Below are 24,892 nucleotides of genomic sequence, written 5' to 3'. Positions count from 1 at the left end.
TGTGTGAAACGTTTTGTTGTTTTCAGCATCCCTAAATACATACATTGCTACCTTCGGAGCTTGCTTTGTTGCTGTAATTGGTTAAAGTTGCTATCTATTCTACCTCCATTGTCATTGTTGTCTGAAACATTTACACGTTTTAGGAGTAAATCAAACGATTTTCGAGAGTGAACTTTTCGAAATATCCCAATAATCTTGACAACTATATCTCGATTGAGAAGTTGTACACACGTTCTCATAATTGCATTTGAACAAATGATTTGCAACGTTACCATATAACGAGATCGAGCACATGTACAAATGTTTGGGTACAAAAACTAGGTTTTGTCGGGTTCCCTGAACGTTATAATAACATGTCTGATCAATTGCTACAACTGAATTGGTGCCAGACTGATTTACTCGACGCTCCGACCGAGTACAAGAATCTTTACATAATACTTTTCGTTTTCGCCAATAATTACAGATCGCTCCGTCGTTTATCTTTGTTGATGTACATGTACCTTGAAGAAAATATGGCGCGCTAAGAGGAGCGGTGACGTCAGTGCCGATAAACATCCTGTTCAAAGGTGTGATCGGAGCCGGATTAAGCACTGGTGTAAACGCGACACTGGATCGTGATCTGCAGGCGTAAAAAAAAATGCAGAATGTCAATCCACCTTTCTGGATCTAGTGTAATCGCGGTCTTGCTGTGTCTGGCATTGTAAAAGAAGACACAGAAAAGTTTTATGGGACACTTCCTGCTACTGGTTACCAGCATTCCCAGCAACAATATTGTTTGTTGTCATGCCTATCTGTTTTCAAGCAACCCCATCTTACTTAAAACAACTCAGGAAAAAAGCCGCATTCAACACCTAGCAAAACTAACTGCAAAAAATAACCCTATCTGATTTCGTTGTCTCGAAACTGAAGAAAAAAGAGGGTAGGGGAGGTCCGACATTCGTAATTTGTATACAAAAAAAACATGTTGCCCATTCTCGAGTGCCGGCAATATTAAAAGACGAAATACAGCAATCTACCATTAAAAAAAAATGCTTGTCCCAAACTGCATAAATGTAACAAAGAGGAGAGGGGAGGTCCGACATTCTTAACTTAATAAAGGTTCGTCAATACTCAAATGCCGGCAATATTAAAAGACAGAAAACGGACATTCTACCAATGTAGTTTTTATTGTTTGAATGACACACAGTCTGGAGTACCCGCCGTATGCGTCACATGACTTATACGCGGGTTACTCAAAATGAATGTACCGTGTCGTGATTCATTCATTTGAGTGCATTGATGCATGTCAGTATAAAAGCAGCGTCCTTAGCAATAGAATCCAATTCTACTGCTTACTCTGCTGTAGTGTTAGTGTCGCATTTCGGCAACAGTCGTATTTTATATACGATATTAAGTTCCACATATGGAACATATTATGTTTTCCTTTTTCTGTTGGTTTTTTTAATTATTTGTTGACAGGCATGCCGAGCGCTAATGTCTGCTACAACTGCAGAATGCAAGGACACTGGTCCAGAGAGTGCCCATTCCATATCGATAAGACCAAGACCTAAACCCACTCACTCGGCTACACCACAGCAGCCCTAAGTCAGCATTAAAGAGGCAAACATGTTTGACAAGTTTGTATATGTATTTAGAGGTGTGACTATTAATCATGTTAAATCTTGAAATCTGATAAATTGATGGTCAAAGAAAGACACGCACAATTTTGGTACTAATTTTGTTCATCTCAATAATGATTATGTCTGTGTTATGAATGGTGATAATATCTCGTTTTTGAAATGCCGCCCCTTGGTCCTTCCAATAATTCAGCGTTAAATGAGAAAGTTTTCGTAATAGTTTTTATTATGGAATTGATTTCATCTCAAATAATCGTAGAGAAAACAGAGCCCTCCTTCATTGCGGGTCCCTTATCAGTAGTTTATCAAGCAACTGGTAAGAAACGATTGATTCTAGATTTAAGCAGATTTAACAAATTTGTTCCCCCCCCCCCCCCCAAAAAAAAAAAAAACACTTTAAACTAGACGATTGGAAGGTTGCAAATTCTTTCACAAGATTCTCTAATGTTCTATTTCGACTAAGTCTGGTTACCATCATATCAAAATTTCACAACCAGTAGTATCAATACCTGCTGTTCTTGATCATTATGATCCATAATAATGTGTAAAAGCTGATGTTTATTTGCTTGGTGGCCATCCTCTGTTTTTGGCCGATTTTGTGGTCTAGTACTTAACTTGGATTAAGGAATGTATTATATGAAAGGCCCAAATGCATTTAAGAGACAAACTTGTTTGACAAGTTTGTAGATGTATTTAGAGGTACGATGTGATTTTTAATCATGTAAGATAACGATCTTGAAATCTGATAAATTTATGGTCAAAGGAAGACACAAAAAATGTTGGTACTAATTTTGTTCATCTCAATTGATCATGTCTGTGATTATGAATGGTTATAAAATCTTGTGTTTGAAATGCCGCCCCTTGGTTCTTCCAAATTAACAATTCAGCGTTAAATGAGAAAGTTTTTGAATTAGTTTTTATCATGGAATTGGTTTCATCTCAAACAATCGAAGAGAAAACAGAGCCCTCTTTTGTTGCGGGTCCCTTATCAGTAGCTTATCAAGCAACTAATAAGAAACGATTGATTCTAGATTTAAGCAGACTGAACAAATTCGTTCAGAAACTTCAAAATTGGAAAATAAGGTTGCAATTTCTTTCACAAGATTTTCTAATGTTCTATTAGTCGGAATATATTTCGACTAAGTCTGGGTACCCTATCATATCGAAATTTCACCAACAGAAATCTTGATACGTGCATACTGTTCTTGATTATATGATCCATGTTAATGTACAAAAGCTGGCATTTTTATTTCCTTGGTGGCCATCCTCTGTTTTTGGCCGATTTTGTGATCTAGTTACTTAACTTGGATTTAGGAATGTAGTATATGAAAGGCCTGAATGCATTGAAGAAGCAACTTGTTTGAGTTTGTAGATTTATTCGAGGTTCGATGTGATTATTAATCATGTAAGATAACGGTCTTGAAATCTGATAAATTTATGGTCAATGAAAGTCACACACAAATTTGGTACTAATTTTGTTCATCTCTATAGATCATGTCTGTGATTCTGACTGGTTACAATATCTCGTTTTGGAAATGCCGCCCCTTGGTACTTCCGAATAAACACCAATAGTTTTTATCGTGGAACTGGTTTCATCTCAAATAATCGTAGAGAAAACAGAGTCCTCTTTCATTGTGGGTCCCTTATCAGCAGCTTATCAAGCAACTGGTAAGAAACGATTGATTCAAGATTTAAGCAGACTGAACAAATTCGTTCAGAGACTTCAAACTAGATTGTAAAATAAGGTTGCAATTTCTTTCACAAGATTCTCTAATGTTCTAATTCGACTAAGTCTGGTTACCACCATATCGAAATTTCACCTAATGATGCAAAGTAAATTTTCATGGTTGTACCACCAGTAGTCTTATGCTGGTCTCTATCATACGATACATAATAATGCGTAAAAGCTGACATTTTTATTTCATTGGTGGCCATCATTGGTGGTCTTGTTACTTAACTTGGATTAAGGAATGTATTATTATGAAAGGCCCAAATGCTTTAGAACAACAAAGAAATAAGAATTCCTTACTATAGGGTCTTCAGTTTTCAGTGATTTAGTTTTGTGCTATACAAATAGATTGTACTCAACATGTTTTTCCTATTGTATAACCTTTAAGATAAGTTACTCTCAACCCTTTTGGTCGAACTTCCCAAAATGTCTTACTAAGTGAAGAAACAAAATTTCAACTAAGCTGTATTAGCCAAGACCCCTGGCACATTAAATAGCACTTGTATAACTGTAGAAATCGTTTTCAATTATTTGAAAGATTAAAAAATTAATATAAAACTTTCAATTTAAAGCTAAATCGTCGCAGCTTAACTTGTTCACAAGAAAAACAGTGCCAAACTATTAAACCCTCTTAGCCTCTGTCATAAAATAGAAACATAAATTCTGTATTCACTATCGGTACAAAATATTATACACAACACTAGTCAACTCCACAATCTCTCAATGCAAAAAGAACCAATTTCTCTCGACCAGTATAAACAAAGTAGTTGACAAATTTGGGGGTCCGTTTAGCCTTTTGTATCTCAGAATAGCGTGTTATGTTTCATTGGAATTGCCATCACTTTTTAGACATGAAATGACACAACTAAAAGCCAGCCACATTTCTGAATTGCCAAAAAGAAATGGGCTATCCATTCTTTATCCCCATATCAAAAATGGACATCTTCAGAGATGGTTCAATAACAGTCATTTCTGAGTGCTGATAATATTACTCTCCGGTTTTCATCCAACAGTTAAACCTTTCAAATGCAATAGGCCTACAAATGGGAGAAGATGTAATTGTGTCTACGGCACTCCCTCACCGTGCAAAACAGCAGGCCTTTGTACCTCAGATCAGAAAATAGTAACACTAAACTCGGATGCTTGTATTCCTACGAACCATTAAGAATAAGTATTGGAGTTACTATAACTTGAAAATAATTGTATAACATTACACTTTAAAAACTAGTTTTATCTTCCAGAACGATACGTCATACAGTTTTTGATTATAGAGTGAAATTAAAATGTATCAGCTATGTAAGATTATAGTTAATATTAAAACTATAAATTCGAGAGAAATCAAGAGAGTTTTCAAAGGTACATAAAACATACTTTTACCCAATGCAATGATTTATTATATAGAAACATCGGTATAATTATCAAAAGTTAAACAATCCGATACAGGAGGATTATAAGGAACCATCATGTGAATAGTTTGGAATGAACTATAATGCGAAGTTTAATTTGAGAGAGATCCCGGTAGAAACCCGGAGGGCTTAAAGAGCCATGATTCAGATGAAGCAAGAGAGTTGTCAAAGGTGCCACTTTACACATGATCTAGAAAACTTGATTTAATCATTGTTAATATTATTATTATAATTATTATTATTAAATAAAGTTAAACAATCCGATACAGGAGGCTTATAAGGAACCATAATATGAATTGTTTGGAATGAACTATAATGCAAAGTTTAATTTGAGAGAGATCCCGGTAGAAACCCGGAGGGCTTAAAGAGCCATGATCCAGATGAATCATTGAGAAACGGTGACATGTACTAACTACTAACTTATTAATAATAAACTGTTCACTGTATTCTAATGTTTAGTACAAACTACACTATGCAGTTTAACAACGGCCCACTCCCATGATTTAATAAATTCTGAAACTAAATAATGTTTTCAAGGTGTGTTTAATGTGTGTCCTACAATAAAGTGAAACTGTTTTTTATGCGTATGAGCGCAGCGAAGGAGCATGAAATTAAAAAAAATGTTTGTCTCCAAACTGAAAAAGAGGGGGGGGGGGGGGAGGTCCGACATTCTCAACTTGTTAAAGGTTCGTCAATACTCAAATGCAGGCAATATTAAACGACGGAAAATGGACATTCTACCATTAAAAAAAATGTTTGTCTGGAAACTAAAAAAAAGAGGGGAGGGGAGGTCCGCATTCTTAACTTGTAAAAGGTTTCCCAATACTCAAATGCCGGCAATAATAAAAGACGGAATACGGACATACTATTTAAAAATATATTGTTTAACTGCATTTGTTCCGAAGCGGCAAAAATATAACAAAGAGGGGAGGTCCGACATTCTTAAGTAAAAACAAATGTTACCCAAAACTTGAATACCGGCAATATTAAAAGACAGAATACGGACATTCTACCATTACAAAAAAATGTTTGTCTCGAAACTGAAAAGAAAGAGGGGAGGGGAGGTCCAACATTGTTAACTTGTTAAAGGTTCGTCAATACTCAAATGCCGGCAATAATAAAAGACGAAATACGGACATTCTACCATTTAAAAAAACATTGTTTAAATGCAGTTGTTCCAAAACGGCAAAAATATAACAAAGAGGGGAGGTCAGAAATTGTTAAAGGCACCTGGAAGTAGGATTTTTTTTCTTTTAAACATAAGAATATGTTTATTAACAATAAAATAATTTTTTGAGTAATTGTTTGTCACGATTTATATGTTAAAAACATTAATTAAGTGCTTGGGGGGGTTGACTCCGCCTACCCCTTTTGTGACGTAGGAAAAGGAAGACTTTGCCTCGATCAAACATAGACCCCCCTCGATGCGTAGATAAAAGACTGCTGAGGCATAGGAGATTTGCCTTGGGTAACCGTGACCCCGATTTGACCTCTACTTCCGGGTCAACCGGAAATGGGACCATATCTCAAGTGTTACACAACCGATTTAATTTTTTTCTTTAGTTACAGACTCCTTAGGCATTAAATTTTGTTAAGAAAAATCCGTGTCCCAATTTTGACCTCTTCTTCCGGGTCAACCGGAAGTGGGACCATATCTCAAGAACTACACAACCGATTTTCAAACTGTTTTCAGTTATAGATTCCTTAGGCATTAAATGTTAACTTTGAAAACCGTGACCCCATGTTAACCTTTACTTCCGGGTCAACCGGAAGAGGGACCATATCTCAAGAACTGCACAACCAATTTTCAAACTTTTTTCAGTTATAGACTCCTTGGGCATTCAAAATCAAGCTTGCGTTACCGTGACCCAGTATTGACCTTTACTTCCGGGTCAACCGGAAGTGGTACCATATCTCAAGAACTACACAACCGATTTTTGAACTTGGGTTAAATTTAATCAAAATAATAACCATTACGCCATGTTGACCTTTATTTCTGGTTTTATAGCTCCTTTTGATTCAGTATCACATACAAGACCAGGTAATCACATGTCATAAAGTCATAATGCGTATGTTTTATTGTAGCATAGAAAACTTTTAGTTACAAAACATTCCGGAACAGCTTTGTGATTGTTGACAATCACTATCTCTAGTTATTGTTATTATTATTAAACTTCAGCAAGCCCAAGCCATGCCTCACACCAGACATAAGACCATCTTTCAAGGCTACCATCACCCTCTCGAACATGGGTCATGTAATAACTAGAACAGCGAAGCTGCCATGGCGAGCTGCTGATCACCAGATAGAACCAATGAGTGACAGAAAAACCAATCATTTGATCAACTGATGCTCAAAGGGGCGGGGACGTTGACAAGTATGAAGTTATGGCATTTAAGGTTTTCGTTGCTTTAGCTCATTCAACTGGAACCAGTGAAGTTTGAGTTTTATCTTTTCATATTATATACATCTAAGCAGCAATAATTATTTGATTATAGTTTCTAGTCAGTACATCATGGAAATCAGAAGTTATGCCTATTCAATTTGTTCATTGTTTTAGTTCATTCAACTGAAACCAGTGATTAATCCTTCAAGTCAGAACATCATTGCAATCAGGAGTTATGAACATTTAAAGTTTTCATTGTTTCAGCTCATTCAACTGGAACCAGTGATGCACAAAGAGAGGTTTATCTTTTCTTATAAAACGCAATAGTTTGAAGTCAGAACATCATTGCAATAAGGAGTTATGACCATTTAATGTTTTTCATTGTTTTAGCTCAGAAGCAACGTTTGACTTAAGTTTCAAGTCAGTACATCATTGCAATAAGGAGTTATGACCATTTGATGTTTTTCATTGTTTTAGCTCATTCAACTAAAACCTATGATTAAAGGAACACTTTGCCTTGGATCAGACGAGTTGGTCAATAAAAAGCGGTTGTTACCATCTTTTATAAAATGCATATGGTTAGAAAGATGTAGTGAAAGTAAGAATACAATGGTCCACACAAATGTGCCTCGAAATTGCGTGGTTTTCCTTTTACATCGTCGACTAACACAGTCAGCCATTTATGGGAGTCAAATTTTTTTACTCCCATAAATGGCCGACCGTATTTTCTCGCGACATAAAAGGAAAACCGTGCAGTTCCGAGTCATTCTTGTGTGGATCATTATATTCTACTTTTAAATTATCTACCTAACCATTTGTTTTTTAAATCAAATGGTTACAAATGCTTTTCGAAGACCAACTCGACCGATCCAAGGCAACGTGTTCCTTTAATTATTTGAGTTTTATCTTTTCATATGAATCTACTTGTAAGAAGCAATGTTTGACTTTAGTTTCAAGTCAGTACATCATTGTAATATGGAGTTATGACCATTTAATGATTTTCATTGTTTTAGCTCATTCAACTGAAACCTGTGATTAATTCTTTGAGTTTTATCTTTTCATATGACTCTACATGTGAGAAGCAATGTTTGACTTAAGTTTCAAGTCAGTACATCATTGCATTCAGGAGTTATGACCATTTAATGTTTTTCATTGTTTTGGCTCATTCAACTTAAACCTGTGATTAATTCTTAATAATAACTTTAACATCCGTGTTATTCCAAAAACTTTTACAACAAAAATTATTCCAAAAACTTCAACATTATTTGAAAACATAGCTGAAACTGAAAATGACTGGCAATTGTATATAACCATCTCACTTTGGCTTCTATTGTATAACAAAAATAACTCAACTCAAAGACTTAAAACTTAAACCAAAAACTTTAACATTTTCAAAAACTTGGACAGTCGGACGGACGGACGAACGCCGAACGGAAATTGGTATTACTCTGCAGCTTGCCAATAATAACTAGAAATTTAGAGTTTTTAAAACAAACTCTAGGTGTTCGGGAACGGATGTGTGAAAGGGGTGGTTTGACAAGTGTGTACACTTTACTAGTCACAATAAAAAAAAAAGTACCAACCAAAGCAATCAATCGCTTTGGCCTACATGGTCACTAACATACCCATTTTTGTGAAGTATGTAAAGCCCTTTCATATGATGTATAGATTGTCAATGTCAAAATAGCTTTTGTGGTTGAGGAAATAGGAACTTATAAATAATGACGACTGGAGAAGAGACTAACTAATCGGAAGGGAAATGTTTGTTGAAAACGCCTTGAAAACAGACTACGTAATAATAATAATACTAATAATAATAATAAAAATAACTAGACATTAGGTGTTTGTGAACAAACACAAAGCTGTTCCGTGTTGTTTTGCTTTGATTATGTGCTTCAATGACCAAGGAGTTATACTCTGAAAAAAAAGTTTTGAAAAATGTTTAGTAGTTCTTGAGATATGGTCCCACTGGAAGTAGGGGTCAACACGAGGTCACGGGTTTTCACAGTCAATATTAATGTCTTAGGAGTTTGTAACTGAAAAAAAGATTGAAATCGGTTGTGTAGTTCTTGAAATATGGTCCCACTTCTGGTTGAACCGAAAGTAGAGGTCAACATGGGGTCACGGGTTTTCACAGTCAATATTAATGTCTTAGGAGTTGGTAACTGAACAAATTTGAAAATCGGTTGAGTAGTTCTGGAGATATGGTCCCACTTCCGGTTCAGCCGGAAGTAGAGGCCAACATGGGGTATGGAGTTTTCACAGTCAATATTAATGTCTTAGGAGTTTGTAACTGAAAAAAAATGTGAAAATCGAATGAGTAGTTCTGGAGATATGGTCCCACTTCCGGTTGACGCGGAAGTAGGGGTCAAATTGAGGTCACGGTTTTTCCAAATTTTTCTCCTATCCCCAAGGAGTCTTAAACTACAAACAAGTTCACAATTGGCCCTGTACTTCTTGAGATATGGTGTTTCAATTAAATATGCAAATGAGGGTCACGTGGTTAATGAATTAAAAATTTAAAAACAAAATTTCATTGGGAATTAAGCTTAGGTTTGAAGACAACTGCTGGCTACAGAGTCATACACAGAATCTCAAAGAGCACTTGTAGTCACTGCAGATGTTTCTTCCATGTATGGCTTCACCGGGACACCATACTTTCTCGTTTGCTGTGAAAACAGGAAAAACTCAAAACAAATGGGGCCAGTTGAAGTCATCGAAGATGGGTGTGTGGTGTGAACATTTCAATGTCCGTCATGTTTTAATATATGTTTGAATACTTCATATTAACAAATGAAAATAATAAGGGCATCGGTTGATATAAAATAATGATGCCATATTATGGTGTCATTATTTTTTTCCCAATTCAAAGAAAAAGGCATAATACCGAAAACTACAACACCACAGCAAGTAATATTTTAAGGGAAGCTTTCAACTGTCATTATCTTCAAACTGTTTAAGTTTAGTTTAAATCTGTGGACACCATGGTATGTCGTCATCGTCAAAAACCCCTATTTATATACGCATGTTCGTTAAACGAAAACCCTTAACCTTCGTGTACAAAGTATATGGGTCCAGAACTCGGTTAGAAAACGAAGAAACAGAGACTGCTCTGTGGTCCAGAACGCGGGTAGAAAAACAAATAAAAAAGACTTGAGTAGACTCCTCTCAAGAAGTCACAACTCATGACAGGTACATACTGAATTGCATTTACCATAGAGAATGTTTAACAATAACATGAAAGTGACTGCATCCAATTATATTCAAACACGTAGACTCATCTCAAGAAGTCACAACTCATGATAGGTACATACTGTATGGCATTTACCAAAGAGAATATTTAACAATAACATGGAAGCGACTGCATCCACTTATATTCAAATGAAGATTACATAGCTAATTAATTAAGATTTTTAATTTTGTTTACATTTAGAGTAAAGCTTATGTTCTAAGTTTCAATTTGGTATATGATTTCACTCTTTTGAAGTTATGGTCTAGGAGAATAGACTTAAATAAAAAGCGTGTACAAATGCTATGGGGTTTTGGCGGAAACAAAGAATAATACACTGTTATTCCCTTATTATTATCAAAAAACCTTTCTTGATTACGAGTAATGGGGAGAGGTTGATATTATAAAACATTGTGAGAAACAGCTCCCTCTGAAGTTTTGTAGTTTTCGAGTAAGAAGCAAATTTCCACGAATTTGATTTCGAGAGCTCAGATTTAGAATTTGAGGTATCAAAATCGAGCATCTGAAAGCACAAAACTTCGTGTGACAAGGGTGTTTTTTTTTTATTTCATTAATATCTACATTTTCGACGACCGATTGAACTCAAATTTTCACAGGTTTGTTATTTTATGCATATATATGTTGAGATACACCAACTGTATCAAGACTGATCTTTAACAATTACCAATACATGTAGTGTCCAGTGTCTTTAAATTGCATAAGCAAAGGCTTGATTACTGTGGCGCAAAACCAGTCTCTAAGGACAAATGTAATGAAAGCAAAGATAGAGATAGCAAACGTCTCTGGTATGTGCAGAATGTGTAATAATGTAGGGTGGAGGAGACTGTAATTCATGTTGTCAGCGAGAGTAGAACGATGGCCCAGACAGAGTACAAAGGAAGACATGACGAGTAGGTCAAGGTAATTCAATGGGATGTGTTACAAATGGAGTGTCCAAGTGAATGCAATGTTCCAGAATGTTTTAGAGAAAGTTGCAGCAGCGACCAAGTAGGTCAAGATCCTCAGGGACATTTAGATCGATCATGTTATAGAAAATAGGCATTTGGATGTTTTAGTCCTAGATATATAAGGCAAAGAAGATGTGTCATCTCATTGACATCTGTGCCAGGAGATACACATGTTATTGTATGGGCAGCTTGGAAGGGGCCTTCACTTTCCTTTGTTCTTGTGTGGTCACACAGGTTGGTGTGAATAACTGTGCACTAAAAGATGTGCACTTTTAGTTATGCACTAAAAGGTTGAGCTACTTTGCATGGAGCTTGTGGAATGCAAGATTTTAGGGAGTGGCAGCAGTCTCACATACATATACAGGTTCTTGAAAAAGAAAAATGAAATTGTGAGAGAATTTGAGTAGGTATTGGTAGTGCCTATTTTTTTTTTTAGAACGTTTTATTGTCCGCATTATAAATATACAGAAATTTAGCTTCCATTGGCACATATACAAGAACAAAACAATTAGTAGTTAAAAACCATTACAACGATACACAGATTAAAAGGACAGAAATATAACCATTGAGGTTGGGTTTTTGTTGCTGCAATTTCGCTGCTAACAGATAATTCAGGCTGTTGTTTTGAGCAATTGATTGGCAGAGAACTGAGGCGGCAGAGATTGGCAGTTTTAAGTTTGGGAACCAGGAGAAAACCGTTAGTTGAAATTTGCTTATTTGTTTTTTGAAGATATTGATTCTACAGAAGTAGAATTCCTGAACCGAATTGTTGTTAGAAATGTGTATTTCATGTTGTATTAATGGAGCATTGGATTCAAATAGCTTTGTATTTTTAATATTGGATTAAGAAGTCAGACAAAGAAAATGATTTGAGAAGTGTGTATTCATCCAAATAAAGGAGAGCATTAGGCATTATTAGCTGTTTCGCAGCACAGCGCTGAACAGCTCTTGTTTACTTTAAATTTTTTTTCATTTTGTTTAATTTATTTATTTGTACTTATCAGTCGACCAGAAGTCTTTGAAATTAATGCACGATTCGTTCTGAGGGCCTTTTGCATGGTTCCTAATGAGCAATTAAAATGAAACTTTCAGTAATGAAAGGTATTGTTGCAATAATGATCCTATAGAAGTGGTTTCATGATGACGACATCACCTGTCCCATGACGTCATCTTAAAGATTTTTATTTTAACGATTTGAAAATCAATATCAAATTAGCCACAAGAGACCGTAGGTTTCTGTTTGCGGGATTGGGTAGGGATAAATTAGGTCTTCATTTTATTTTGCGTACGTGACCTCACATGACCTCTACTTCCGGTTAAAACCAGAAGTGCCATGTAATTCAAAAGTGGCAAAATTAATGAACTTGCTTTCAATGATATTAGTGTCTGGCAAGGATGGGCAGTAAACAAAATACTGATGATGTCACAGAACACAAAAGCGCCTTCTAGCGGCAGGTTGAAAACTTTTTTAAATGGACTTTTTGAAGCTGTGCACAAATGCAATCAAGTCTAATTGTATTTTTTTAGTAGAAATCTAACCCTCTCCTAAAAGTTTAAAGTGACTAGATACCCTCTCATAAGAGTGAGATGTGTTTATTGAAGTTCTGGGACAAACAAAAAGGAAAGCCGGAGAGTTTATAAAACGTGCCTACATACATTGTTTGGGGAAGAGTGGAGCAAGATACTGTAGTTGTACTGAAGGACAAGTTTAACCATTGGAGTTTGGTGGGCCAGTCATATTCACCAAATATTTTGAAAATTTCTTTCGGAGTTGGAATTGAAGTTGAAAATTGGAGTTTAAGTGTAAATTTGATTAACTTTTGATTGATTTGATTTAGGTACATTTAATTGACTTTGGGGTAAGTTGGGTGTCAATAAGACGCAAAAAGCTAAGCGTTGTAAAAGTCAGAGAAGAATATTTGTTAAAGTACCTTTTTATACATAAAATAAAGAGTATTGTGTAAGGAGACTCAGCTTTAGATCTGGGGTGTGATGTCACAAAATTTCAGGGAATCATAATCAAACGTTTTTGACTTGGATCATTTTTATTTGATGAAATTGAGACGAATCAAGCAGTTTCTAAGTGTTTTGAGTTCATTTATTAATTTCAGCAGAATTGAAGAAAATTATTTATTGTACAGAATCCAGAAATGGGTCATTTTCCTCAGTAGTAGTAATAAAAAGTAAAATAATTGTAAATACAACATTTTTGTCTAACAGGCTTTCATTCAAGATTACCAAGTGTCTTTTGCATTACATTCGCCCGAGGTTGACTGTGACAACCAGCACAAAGGAATTTTATCTTTCTTTTGCATGCTGTTTGAGATGAAACAATGTTAATTAATAAATAATACAAAAATAATAAAAATGAAGCAGAATTTACATTCTGAATTACTGCAATGTAATAATTTAAATACAAATTCTCTTTCTGAATTGCTGAATATAATAATAAAATTCAGGCATGTGAGCGGGTCGCAGGGGAAAAACGAGGAAAATTGTCCGGATTTTGGGCCACCCATCAGAAAACGGCACTACGAAAAGAAAAGTACGAGTGTTAACACAGTGTAACACTTTAAACTGCAGTGTAGACAAAACATTAACAGAAACATAGACCACAGTTCTTACATGGTAACAATGTGTTATTCTTTCTCGTTTCTAAAATGTTTTTGTGTTTGCCCCTCACAGGGAAGAACCTGCTCATTGGTTAAAGTTGTAAGTAGTAGATATTTATTATTATTAACTAGTAATTACCCCGCCTAGGCAGTTGCAGGCATTTTCCCATAATTTAAGGCCTCGGCAGTTGCAGGCCAATCTAATTTGCATTGTTGGTAAAGTTATAAAATTACTTGACTCTTACCACAAAAACTGGTGACCCCGAAATTGAACATTTACAGTATTATGATAAGATTTCTGTTTGTTGCTGATTCTAGAGGAAATAAGTTTTCCAAGTATTCTAAGCCTAAAGATAAGGCATTTCATTTTACAATAGACTTTATTACTTTACGTGGTGCCAAAATTTATAACTTGGTAGGACCTACCATTCGTAGACTGAGTTCATACGGTGCTAAGGACATTGTGGTTGTACGCCTAGCAGCCAGCATTAATGACCTCACTACATTTGTATATGATTTAACACATGAGTACCGTGTATTGAAATCTTCTAACCATACATCAGAGAGCTTATTTCAAGAACTGAGTAATTTTGAGAACGCCATTTTAACGCTGAGAGCAAATACCCTGGTAACTTTTAGCACTATTCCTCCCGCCTCTTCAAGCACACTGTTACACACCACATTCGTACAACCGGTCCACCACTGTTTTCTAGACCTCGGCGACTTGCCCCAAATAAATTGCCAATTGCTAAGGCTGAATTCAATCATATGTTAGAGTTAGGCATAATTCTCCCATCTGAGAGTGCTTGGTCATCATGTTTGCACATGGTCCCAAAGAAAACGGGAGATTGGCGACCTTGTGGTGATTACCGTTCATTGAACAATATCACAGTTCCAGATCGGTACCCCATCAGGTTCATTGACCAAGTACTCCATGGACTGGATTTTGTATATGCCTATATAGACGACCTATTAATAGCAAGTGTAGACCAAGAAGAACATCAACAACACCTCAAAGAAGTTTTTGAGCATTTGCAAGATTATGGAGTAATAATCAGTCCGGGAAAATGTCAGTCTGGCGCTAATTCATTGGAATTTCTAGGACACAACATTGACAGAAATGGTATTTTACCATTGATGAATAAAGTCAAAGCCATTAAAGATTTCCCAATTCCTGAATCCATTCGTAAGTTACGAGAATTTCTAGGGTTGATTAATTTCTACCGGACTGTGCAGAGATTCTGCAACCTCTGACTGATCTGTTGAAAGGTAAATCAAAATATCAATCAATTGTACTCCCTGATACAGCTTTACAAGCCTTTCAGAAAGCCAAAGCAAGTCTAGCCAAAGCTACTTTGTTAGTGCATCCGACTCAGAAGCTCCACTTTGTCTAAATACTGATGCATCGAACATAGCAGTTGGAGGAGCACTCCATCAATGTGTTAATAATGTCATAAAGCCCATTGCTTTCTTTTCGAAGCGTTTACAGCCAGCAGAAACTAAATATAGTACATTTGGTCGAGAGTTGCTAGCTGTATATTTGTCAATTCGACATTTTAGACATATATGTTAGAAGGTCGAGACTTTTATATCTAACAGATCACAAACCCTTGACATGTTCTTTTTCGGCCAAACCTGACCGATTCTCACCTAGAGAGATTCGTCACCTTGATTACGTATCACAGTTTACTACAGACATACAGTACGTGAAAGGTAGTGAAAATTGGGCAGCAGATGCACTTTCCAGATTACAAATTGAAAGTGTAACTCAAACGATCACACAAATCACTGCAGTGAATTTCGATGCAATTGCTAGTAAACAAAAGACAGACGAAGAGCTAATTAAGCTACGTATATCGTCAAATCTTCAATTCAAAGAATTGCCACTTTTCCCTACCCACGGTACTATAACATGTGATATTTCCACTACTTATCCACAACCTTACATACCCAAAGAATTTCGGCGTGATGTATTTAATTCTATTCATAGTATATCCCATCCAGGAATTCGTGCTACTCAACGACTCGTGACTGAAAGATTCATCTGGCCTTCCATTAATAAAGACGTTAGAACATGGACCAGAAATTGCATTCAATGTACATCGCCACTCAGTGACACCGTTAGGTACATTTGACACACAACACGTTTGACACACAACATGTTCATATTGATATCGTTGGTCCATTACCACCATCTCGTGGGTTCACTTATTTACTCACATGTATTGATCGATTCACCCGTTGGCCTCAAGCAATTCCTATTTCTGATATTTCCGCCGAAAGTGTTGCAAGAGCATTCGTTGATGGCTAGATTGCTAATTTCGGAGTACCAGCGACTATCACTACCGATAGAGGATAGAGGTAGCCAATTTGAATCAAAGCTTTTTGAAGGTCTATCAAAACTTTTAGGTTGTAATCGAACCCGCACCACATCATACCATCCAAAAGCAAATGGAATGGTAGAACGATTTCACAGACAACTTAAATCATCGTTCAAAGCTCAAACTGAACCAAATCGCTGGACAGAATCCTTATCACTGATATTATTGAGTATTCGAACATCACTTAAGACTGACTTAGGCTGCAGTGTAGCAGAACTAGTGTATGGTACCACACTCAGTCTACCCTCAGAATTCGTAATTCCATCTGTGGATTTGAAATATGTTGACCCAAGTAACTATGTTGACCGTTTGCGTCAGCACATGTCTGAACTTCAACCCAAACAACCTAGATACTCTAAACATTGAAGTCATGTTCCGAAAGAATTGCTTACTTGTATACATGTTTTTATTTGGTTGATCGCGTCAAGAAGCCATTACAACCACCGTACAACGGTCCATTTCATGTCATCGAAAGAATGGACAAATATCATTGACATTAACGGCAAACATGACTCGATAAGTATTGATAGGTTGAAGGTTGCACATACAGATTTCGAATCCACAGAACCACTTCCAGTTCTCCAACATCTTCTACATCAAACACTATTCCAGATGAATCTACAAGATACACTCGCTCAGGAAGGCGTGTACACTTGCCAAGTAGATATTTAGATGCATTTTGTAAATATCCCGCACATAGTTGTAAATATTAAAGGACTACTTTCATTTATTTATTTATTTAATTTAATTTTCCGATCCCATGTCAAAACTCATGTGATCTGGAAGGGGACTAATGTAGTGAATTCCTTTTAGAATAAATAAAGCTTTTTTTGTGCACAAAAGACGCACGCTTTTGTTCCCTTCTTCTTTTGAAAACTGCTGAGGTGTAACAACAACGAGGGGCGCATAGCAAATGCTCGTCCACTTCATCGTCAGCTCTGGTCAGAGAAGGTTCTCGATTATTAAGGCAGTTTTCTTCGCTACTATTTTCCTTCGCCAATGTAGCAGGTTTGGACTTGGCTTGGTGGTGTTTGCCCCTCACAGGGAAGAACCTTCTCATTGGTTAAAGTTGTAAGTAATAGATATTAATTATTATTAACTAGGCAGTTGCAGGCATTTTCCCATAATTTAAGGCCTCGGCAGTTGCAGGCCAATCTAATTTGCATTGTTGGTAAAGTTATAAAATTACTTGACTCTTACCACAAAACTTCCACAAAACTTCTACAGTGGCAAAGAAAACTACTAAAAGCTGAAACACTCTGTGCTTGCATGTGAACCCAAACTTCATATTATTTTTAGCGTAAATTTACCAACTTTTCTCTTAGAGCTACAGCGAAAAACATATATTTCAGCCTGAATTTTACCATTGTGCTTGCAATGATACACAAACCGCAATGCATCATTGGTTTTATTTCGAGCATCGAAGAAAAATTCATTTATCCACGGCAAATAGTGATCCGGTCCGCTAGGCCTCATTGTCTCCTTGTTTTGGAGACGCACGGTTTGGACCAATCATGATGCGTGTTTTAAAGGTTCTATCAATTTGAAGGACCAATCACAACCGGTGTGTAGGTCGATAACGCTTCAGTAAGCATTGTTGCAGTTCACTCTCTGTCTCGGCAACGGATAGAGAGGGTCAAAATAATTTTTCTCCCCACCCACCTCGGACACATTTATATCAGCAATTGAGAATATCACCCTCGACGATGATACACTAAAATCTGATCTAAGGTTTTTCTCTGCAAAATACATGTAGTTACAATGCTAACCAGTGATGTGGGGAAAAGGTGGTTGGTAAAAAATGACTTAAATTATGATAAAATATAAATAATTGGCTTGAATTCATAGTTTCTTTCAGGTAGACTCCTGTGAGAAATGCTTCGGCAGACGCTCGGAGCAGGTGATGTATTATGTATACTTGTGTACTTATTACAAGAGACAAGAATTAAGGTGTCAGCCATTAAATCTCATGTGCATGCTTGTTTTGATTGCCAGGTCCTTTTGGCTTCACCGGTAATGGACACCCGGTGGAGTCAGTGCTTTGGGGTAGACACTTCCAAAGCCGTTTATTGGGATGCAATGTTTTGTACGTTTGCGGCGAACTTATTTGAATTTCATTTATTTGAATTGAATAATTCTTGGATTCCTGGTAGACATCAGGAAGTTCCTCAAGTATTATCACTGGAGGGAAAGAATTGTGTGTAGTGGCATTTTGTCCACTTTTGTTGTAACCTTTTGAGTTGGCTGACCCCTTTCATTGTTGAAATGTTTTCTGTTGAACAAAAGAGTAAAATTGAGAGAAATACATTTTGACCCTGTCTGTGCTAGACAGCGAACAACCAACACTTTGTGTCATGAGTCTTTCATTATGGGATAATGACTAGTGTTAAAAAGCTGTGCATTTTTATAGCATGACCAGGGAATGCCAGTGACTCTTTCCTTCAGAGCCTGAAAAAACAAATTGTAGAAAAGGGGCTGCGTCACCGCCCCCAAGGCGTGAATGTTTGGTACTGCACATGTGTAGTATGTACTGCACTTTATGTTAATTGATCACTGAGGCCTTGGGTCAAGACTAGTTCATACCTGCTATCTGAGTAGTGGTTGAGTTGAAAGCGAGTTGACGGCACATATTGTTTTATATATTTCCTCCGGCAAGATGAAATATGGAGCGCCGGAATTTTTTTTCAAAAATTATATTTTCTCCGGCCAAATGAAATACGTACCGCCGGAAATCTTGTTTGAATTTATTTTATTTTTTTCCCGGCCAGATGAAACATAGAGCGGTGGAAAAAATCGGGAAAAATGTGAAAAAAAACTGGAATGCCGGCAATAGCCGGAAAACTGGCATCCCTGCGAGACTAACCGAGTGGTAAATTCCCCAGGCCTATTGACTACCTTTGTCACACAACTAGGCTAGCATTATTCCCCACCCCACAGTAGTGTGGGTGGGTCTACGAGCGAATACTTACCTGTAGAGCGAATACTACAATTGCATTGTTCCCTATGCCAGCAGGCAAAAAGCTAAGAGTTTTACACACAATAGCGCCCTCAAGAGTCCTCTTTTTCGTCAAGCGTTACGCGCCTAAGTACTCAAGAAACCACTCGTATAGTGGGGTAGGAGGGAGGGTGCTCTACAGGTAAGTATTCGCTCGTAGACCCACCCACACTACTGTGGGGTGGGGGTCTACTTCACTCTACTTACCTGTAGAGCGAATACTACAATTGCATAGACTCGCACCGAGTAGGCGGTGGGTATACGCAGGCTATCGTATGTCTACAGGGGCGTAGGACACGGGGCGTGCCTAAGAACCCCAACGGAGGGCCCTAGCTCGCCCGCCGGTAAGCGGGCGCCAAGGGGCCAGAGGCGGGCTACGCAACAGGGGGCCGGACCATGATAAACAGGTCGGTCCAGGCGCGTGGAACCGCGAGAACGACGCGCGCCAGGGCCGCGCGAATCGTGCGCAAGACCTTAGGGGGGTATCGCCATTATGGGGTAAAAACATAATAGGTACACCTCGTTAAATGTCCACTGCACATAGGTAATATATAAATTATTACATGTATAAGAGAGGAAAGTGGACTCACCAGTTAGCGTTTCTGTGAAACTTGACTGGCCGTCTTCAGCACTTCTCTCCCGGCTCTGCCGTCTGCCTGGAGGACATCCTTCAGGTAGAGCTCGCTGAAGGTGTTAGGACACTTCCAGCAGGCCGCCTTGGTGATATCTGCTAAGGGGACTCCTTTAAAGAAGGCCCAAGAGGCGGCTACCCCCCTAACGTCATGCGCCCGAATCGTATTCTCGGTTGCCGGCCAGCCGCCCGGCACGGAGCGGATGGCGGTCACGATCCATCGTGAGATGGTTCACGGTGACGCCGGCCGAAAGGGCGGTGTTGTCGTCACGAACAGCTTCTTATGGTCCGTACGAAGCGACTTCGTACGATTCACATACCACTTTAGTGCCCAGTTTGTCCTTCGCCTCTGATGAAAAGGACTTAATGTCCGGGACAAAAATGTCCGGAGGCGTGAAGGAACTTGACTGGTTCTTGGTTAAAAAGCCGGTCGTGGGGACCAAGCGGACGCCGCCTGGTTCCCATCGGATATGTCCGGTCTCTACCGACAGGGCGTGCAGCTCACTGCGCCGTCGCGAAGTAGCGATGGCCAGGAGAAACGCCAACTTAACGGAGAGCTGCAGTAGTGTGGAGCAATCCATAGGCTCATAGGGAGGCCCTGCTAAGGTTGACAGAACGTCGAACAGGTCCCAAGACTGGACGAGTTTGCGTTCTGGGGGACGGGTGACAAACATCCCCTTGATCAACTGGCTAAGGGCCCCGTTGTCTGAGATGGAGGAACCGTCTGGGAATCCGGGGTGGATCGCGGCGATAGCTGACCTGTAATTTCTGACCGTACTGGTCGTCAGGCCGCTATCTAGGAGATATACCAGGAAATCCCCCACCTTCCCTACAGAAGTATTGGTAGGATGGAGGGATTCCCGGCCACACCATTTAAAGAAATGGCGTAGTCGGCTGTTGTATACCTTCCTGGTGGAGGCCCGTCGTGACTGGGCTGGGATTGTTGCAGCCCGTTGCAAAAGGCCTGCTGAGCGGAGGGATCGCGTGACAGCACCCAGCACGTCAGGTGAAGATCCCCCGGAGCCTAATGGACCATCCCCGAACTGGGCTGATACAGGAGATCCGCTCGTCCTGGTAGGATCACCAGACGGTGGACCAGTAACCTGACGAGTCGTGGGAACCACGGTTGGTGGGGCAAGAACGGGGCTATGAGGAGGACCCGGCAATCCTCCTGCTCGATCTTGGTCAGAACCCGAGAAACGAGCGAGATGGGTGGGAACGCATAGGCCAGTAGGCCGTCCCATTGTACTGATAGAGCGTTGATCTTCCACGCGTTGGGGTCTGGGCCCCTTGCGCAGTAGATCGGCAACTGGTGGTTCGCATGGGAGGCGAACAGGTCCACGTGTGGCCGGTCGATCAGGTGGAAGAGCGACCGAGCCACCTGTGGGAGAAGGGACCACTCCGTGGGGGCAATCCAGCCCCTTGAGAGAGCGTCGGCTGTGACATTCTCTACGCTTGAATGTGGACTGCTGATAGTGCTGTTCCCAGCTGTGTGCACCAGTGGATGAGATCCCAGGCCAGTGCACACAGGCGTCCCGACCGGGTGCCCCCCTGGTGATTGATGTAGGCCACGGCTGTGGCGTTGTCGCATCTCACCAGGACCGCACGGCCCCTGACGTCCGACTGGAAATGCCGTAGTGCGTTGGAGACTGCCAACATTTCCAGGACGTTGATGTGGGCCGATCGGTGTTCGGAACCCCACACGCCTGTGATTTGACGCGGGTGGAGGGTTGCCCCCCAGCCGAGGAGTGACACGTCGGTCGTGACGGTCACCGACAGCGGGGGCGGACGAAAAGCCCGGCCCTGCGAGATGTTCGCATCGGCTAGCCACCAACGAAGGTGGGGGACTAGCCAGGGCGTGGTCGGCACCGGGTGGTGGATCCGGTGACGGATTGGCCTGTAAAAGGAGAGCAGGTGAAGTTGAATGGGCCTCCTCCTCAACCTGCAAAAGTCCACCAAATCCACCATGCTGGCCATAAGGCCCAACAGCCTGAGCCAGGCCAGTGCTGGGGCCACCACTGCCGGGAGGAAGAGAGAAACGCACTGCCGAAGGTTCAGCAGGCGTTCCTCCGAAGGGCGGGCCAATCCCCTGCGCAGGTCGAGGGACGCACCGAGAAAGGTGGGAACCTGCGAGGGGATAAGGTGGGATTTCTCGGTATTGATTATGAATCCGAGGTCGGAGGTCAGGCGCCAGGTATATTGGAGCGCTGCCTCCGTCTCCTCCCGAGAACGGCCCACGACCAACCAGTCGTCCAGATATACAAATATCATGATGCCCCGCCTCCGCAGTGCCGCCCCGATTGTCTTTACAATCCGAGTGAACACCCGAGGTGCGGTGGAGAGTCCGAATGGGAGCACCACAAATTCCCTGACTGGGACGTGTAGGTATGCGTCCTTCAGGTCGAGACTCGCCGCCCATGCGGACGTCACTATGGAACTCAGTATAGTCCTGAGCGTCTCCATATGGAAACGCTTCGAACGGATGAACTTGTGGAGGGGTTTCAAGTTCAAAATCGGGCGCCACATGCCAGCCTCCTTCTTGGGAGTCAAGAAGAAGGTTTACATGAAGCCCGTCTGAGTCCCAGAACGGGGGACGATACGCACCGCCCCCTTGAGGAGGAGGGCGTTTATTTCCCCCTCGAGGGAGCGGCGCTTTGCTAAGTCGGACGGCACGGGTGTCGGCCGGCTGAGCATGTCCGACGGGGGGTCCTCGTAAACTCGAGCGCGTAACCGCGGCCGATTGTTTCGAGGACCCATCGGTCGGAGGTCACTTGCCCCCAGGACCCCAGAAAATTCCAGAGGCGGCCCCCCACGGGTCCGTCGGTGGGAGACCGCTCGGAGTTTGTCAAGTCACTTGCGCCACGCCCCAGTAAACCGGGGGCGGGCGCTCGGAAACCACGACCCGACTGGGTGCGTGGTTGGCCAGGTTGAGTCTGTGGGTAGCGCGAGCCCGCCGTGTTATCGGCGCGGCCACGAAAACTGCCACGGGCCGCCTTTTGTGGGCGGCGACGAGGGATGACGAAAGATGGCTGTTTCCTCGCCTTGTTACCCACGGCCTTAGGCGGGGCAGGAGGCTTTTTCAGATTGATTTCGTCCGTGGCTTTGAGGCGCTTCGCTTCAGCCTCCATGGACGTCTGAAATTGCCTGGAAAACAAGTCGACGCCGGTGAGCGGCAGATCGTCAAGGCGTTTACGCGCCCCGGCTGATGGCAGGAAAAGCACATCCAGTACATTGGCGCGACGTGACGTCGTCGCCAGGGTCGTTATCAAACAATGAAGGGCCGCAATCATCATGTCCGCCGGCACCATGTTTTCCTCGTCGCACCCCTGCTCCAGATATTCTGATAAGAGCAGGAGAAAGGATGTTGTGCGCATACCCATGCGTGCCGAAGAATCCATTTTTCGGGCGACGTCCTCCAATTTGCCGCGGATCTTGTCCGCAAACGGCAGCTTGGAAGACGACGATCCCCTGTCCGCGACGAGCTTGTCGGAGGCTGAGTCCGGCAGGACGGGAGTGGCGAAATATTTCTCAAAATCCGCTGGAGGGAAACGGTATAACGGCTCCGTACGTTTGGAGTACGGGGTCCATTTCTTCATTCCCATTACCCCATCCATCCGGTCGCTGCACACCCGATCTAGGGGCATCACCGGGAAGGGTTTAGTTGCGCCCGTTGTGGTGAGACCGTAAGGTCCCCCGCTCGGCCGGTTACAGATCCGTCAGCCCCGGCAGCCGGCGATGGCTGAGGGGGCTGACTGGGAGATTGCTTTGGCGGCGACGTAATGTCACCGTCGCAATCCCCCGAGGACTCGGGCTGTCTCAGAGGGATGTAGGTCCCCCCTACGTCGACAAGCCCTGTCCTCCCCGATTTCTTATAACTCATAGTTAAATCTCACTCTAGAATTTCTCAACAACTCTACTAGAAATTCTCAACACTTACAGACTATCCTGCTATCGGATATCTGCTAAACTACACTCTTATTTTAGCTAAAAGGGGCAAAGAAATCTACCGTAATACGAACAATCACGTACTTACGTCCGCTACCTTTGCCGGCTAAGAGAAAAAGAGGACGCCGACGTGGTGCGCATGTCACAGGGCGTCGGGGATAGGACTCTTGAGGGCGCTATTGTGTGTAAAACTCTTAGCTTTTTGCCTGCCGGCATAGGGAACAATGCAATTGTAGTATTCGCTCTACAGGTAAGTAGAGTGAAGTAGACCCATTATTTTAACACTCAATATCGTAGTGCAATTCATACTGTCATTACCACAAAAAAAAAATTTAAAGCTTACCAAATTTACTGCTGAACTTTCCCTTTGATCTTCTTGGGGAGTTGTTGCCAAGCTTGTCTTTCTTTACCTTTTTAGAAACTTCAAAAGAAAGAGATAACAGTAAACAATACACGTCAACAGTTTGACCTAAATTAGGAGGGATTTCATGTTTAATACATCTATTCTCACCTCTTAAACTATTTCTGTGACGTTGTCTCTACTGTTGAAAGTGTAGATTGTTTTTCCGAATCTACACTTTACAGTAGATTTGTTACGAATGTACACTTAAGTGTATATTTGTAACAATAGTCTACAGCTGAGGGTAGATTCACCACCAACTTAACTAAGTAGTTCAACTTAAAAATTACAGTCTTTTCAAAATGAAAGAAAGCATGAAGTGCAACAAAACATAGCTGAAAATGTGCTATCTTTCAATTTACAAAAACATTTTCCAATTAAAGTCACCTGGAAATAGAATTTTTTTTTCTTACAAACATAAGAGTATATATTCTTATGAACAATAAAACAATTTTTAAGTAATTGTTTGTCACGATTTATATGTTTAAAAATAGATAAAATTGTTTGGGGGCTGACTCCGCCACGTGCAAAGTACATGTACAATCCGAGTCGTGAGTTTGTACGTTTTGTAATTTTATATTTATTTTTTTCACTTT

At 40.5% G+C, this 24,892-nt stretch overlaps 1 protein-coding gene across 2 annotated transcripts in view; it reads right to left on the bottom strand.

Annotated features, from left to right (window-relative positions):
• Nucleotides 1-24,892, bottom strand: part of LOC139936992 (ataxin-7-like protein 3) — a 184,098-nt gene that overhangs the window by 80,645 nt on the left and 78,561 nt on the right. For both annotated transcript variants that reach the window (XM_071931905.1, XM_071931904.1), the window contains one exon: nt 24,240-24,317. In XM_071931905.1, coding sequence (XP_071788006.1) covers nt 24,240-24,317 — 78 coding nt within the window. The remainder of the gene's footprint in view (nt 1-24,239; nt 24,318-24,892) is intronic.

The sequence above is a fragment of the Asterias amurensis genome, chromosome 5 (genome assembly GCF_032118995.1).
Source record: "Asterias amurensis chromosome 5, ASM3211899v1".
NCBI classification, from domain to species: domain Eukaryota; kingdom Metazoa; phylum Echinodermata; class Asteroidea; order Forcipulatida; family Asteriidae; genus Asterias; species Asterias amurensis.
This window is presented reverse-complemented; position numbering and strand designations above follow the sequence as displayed.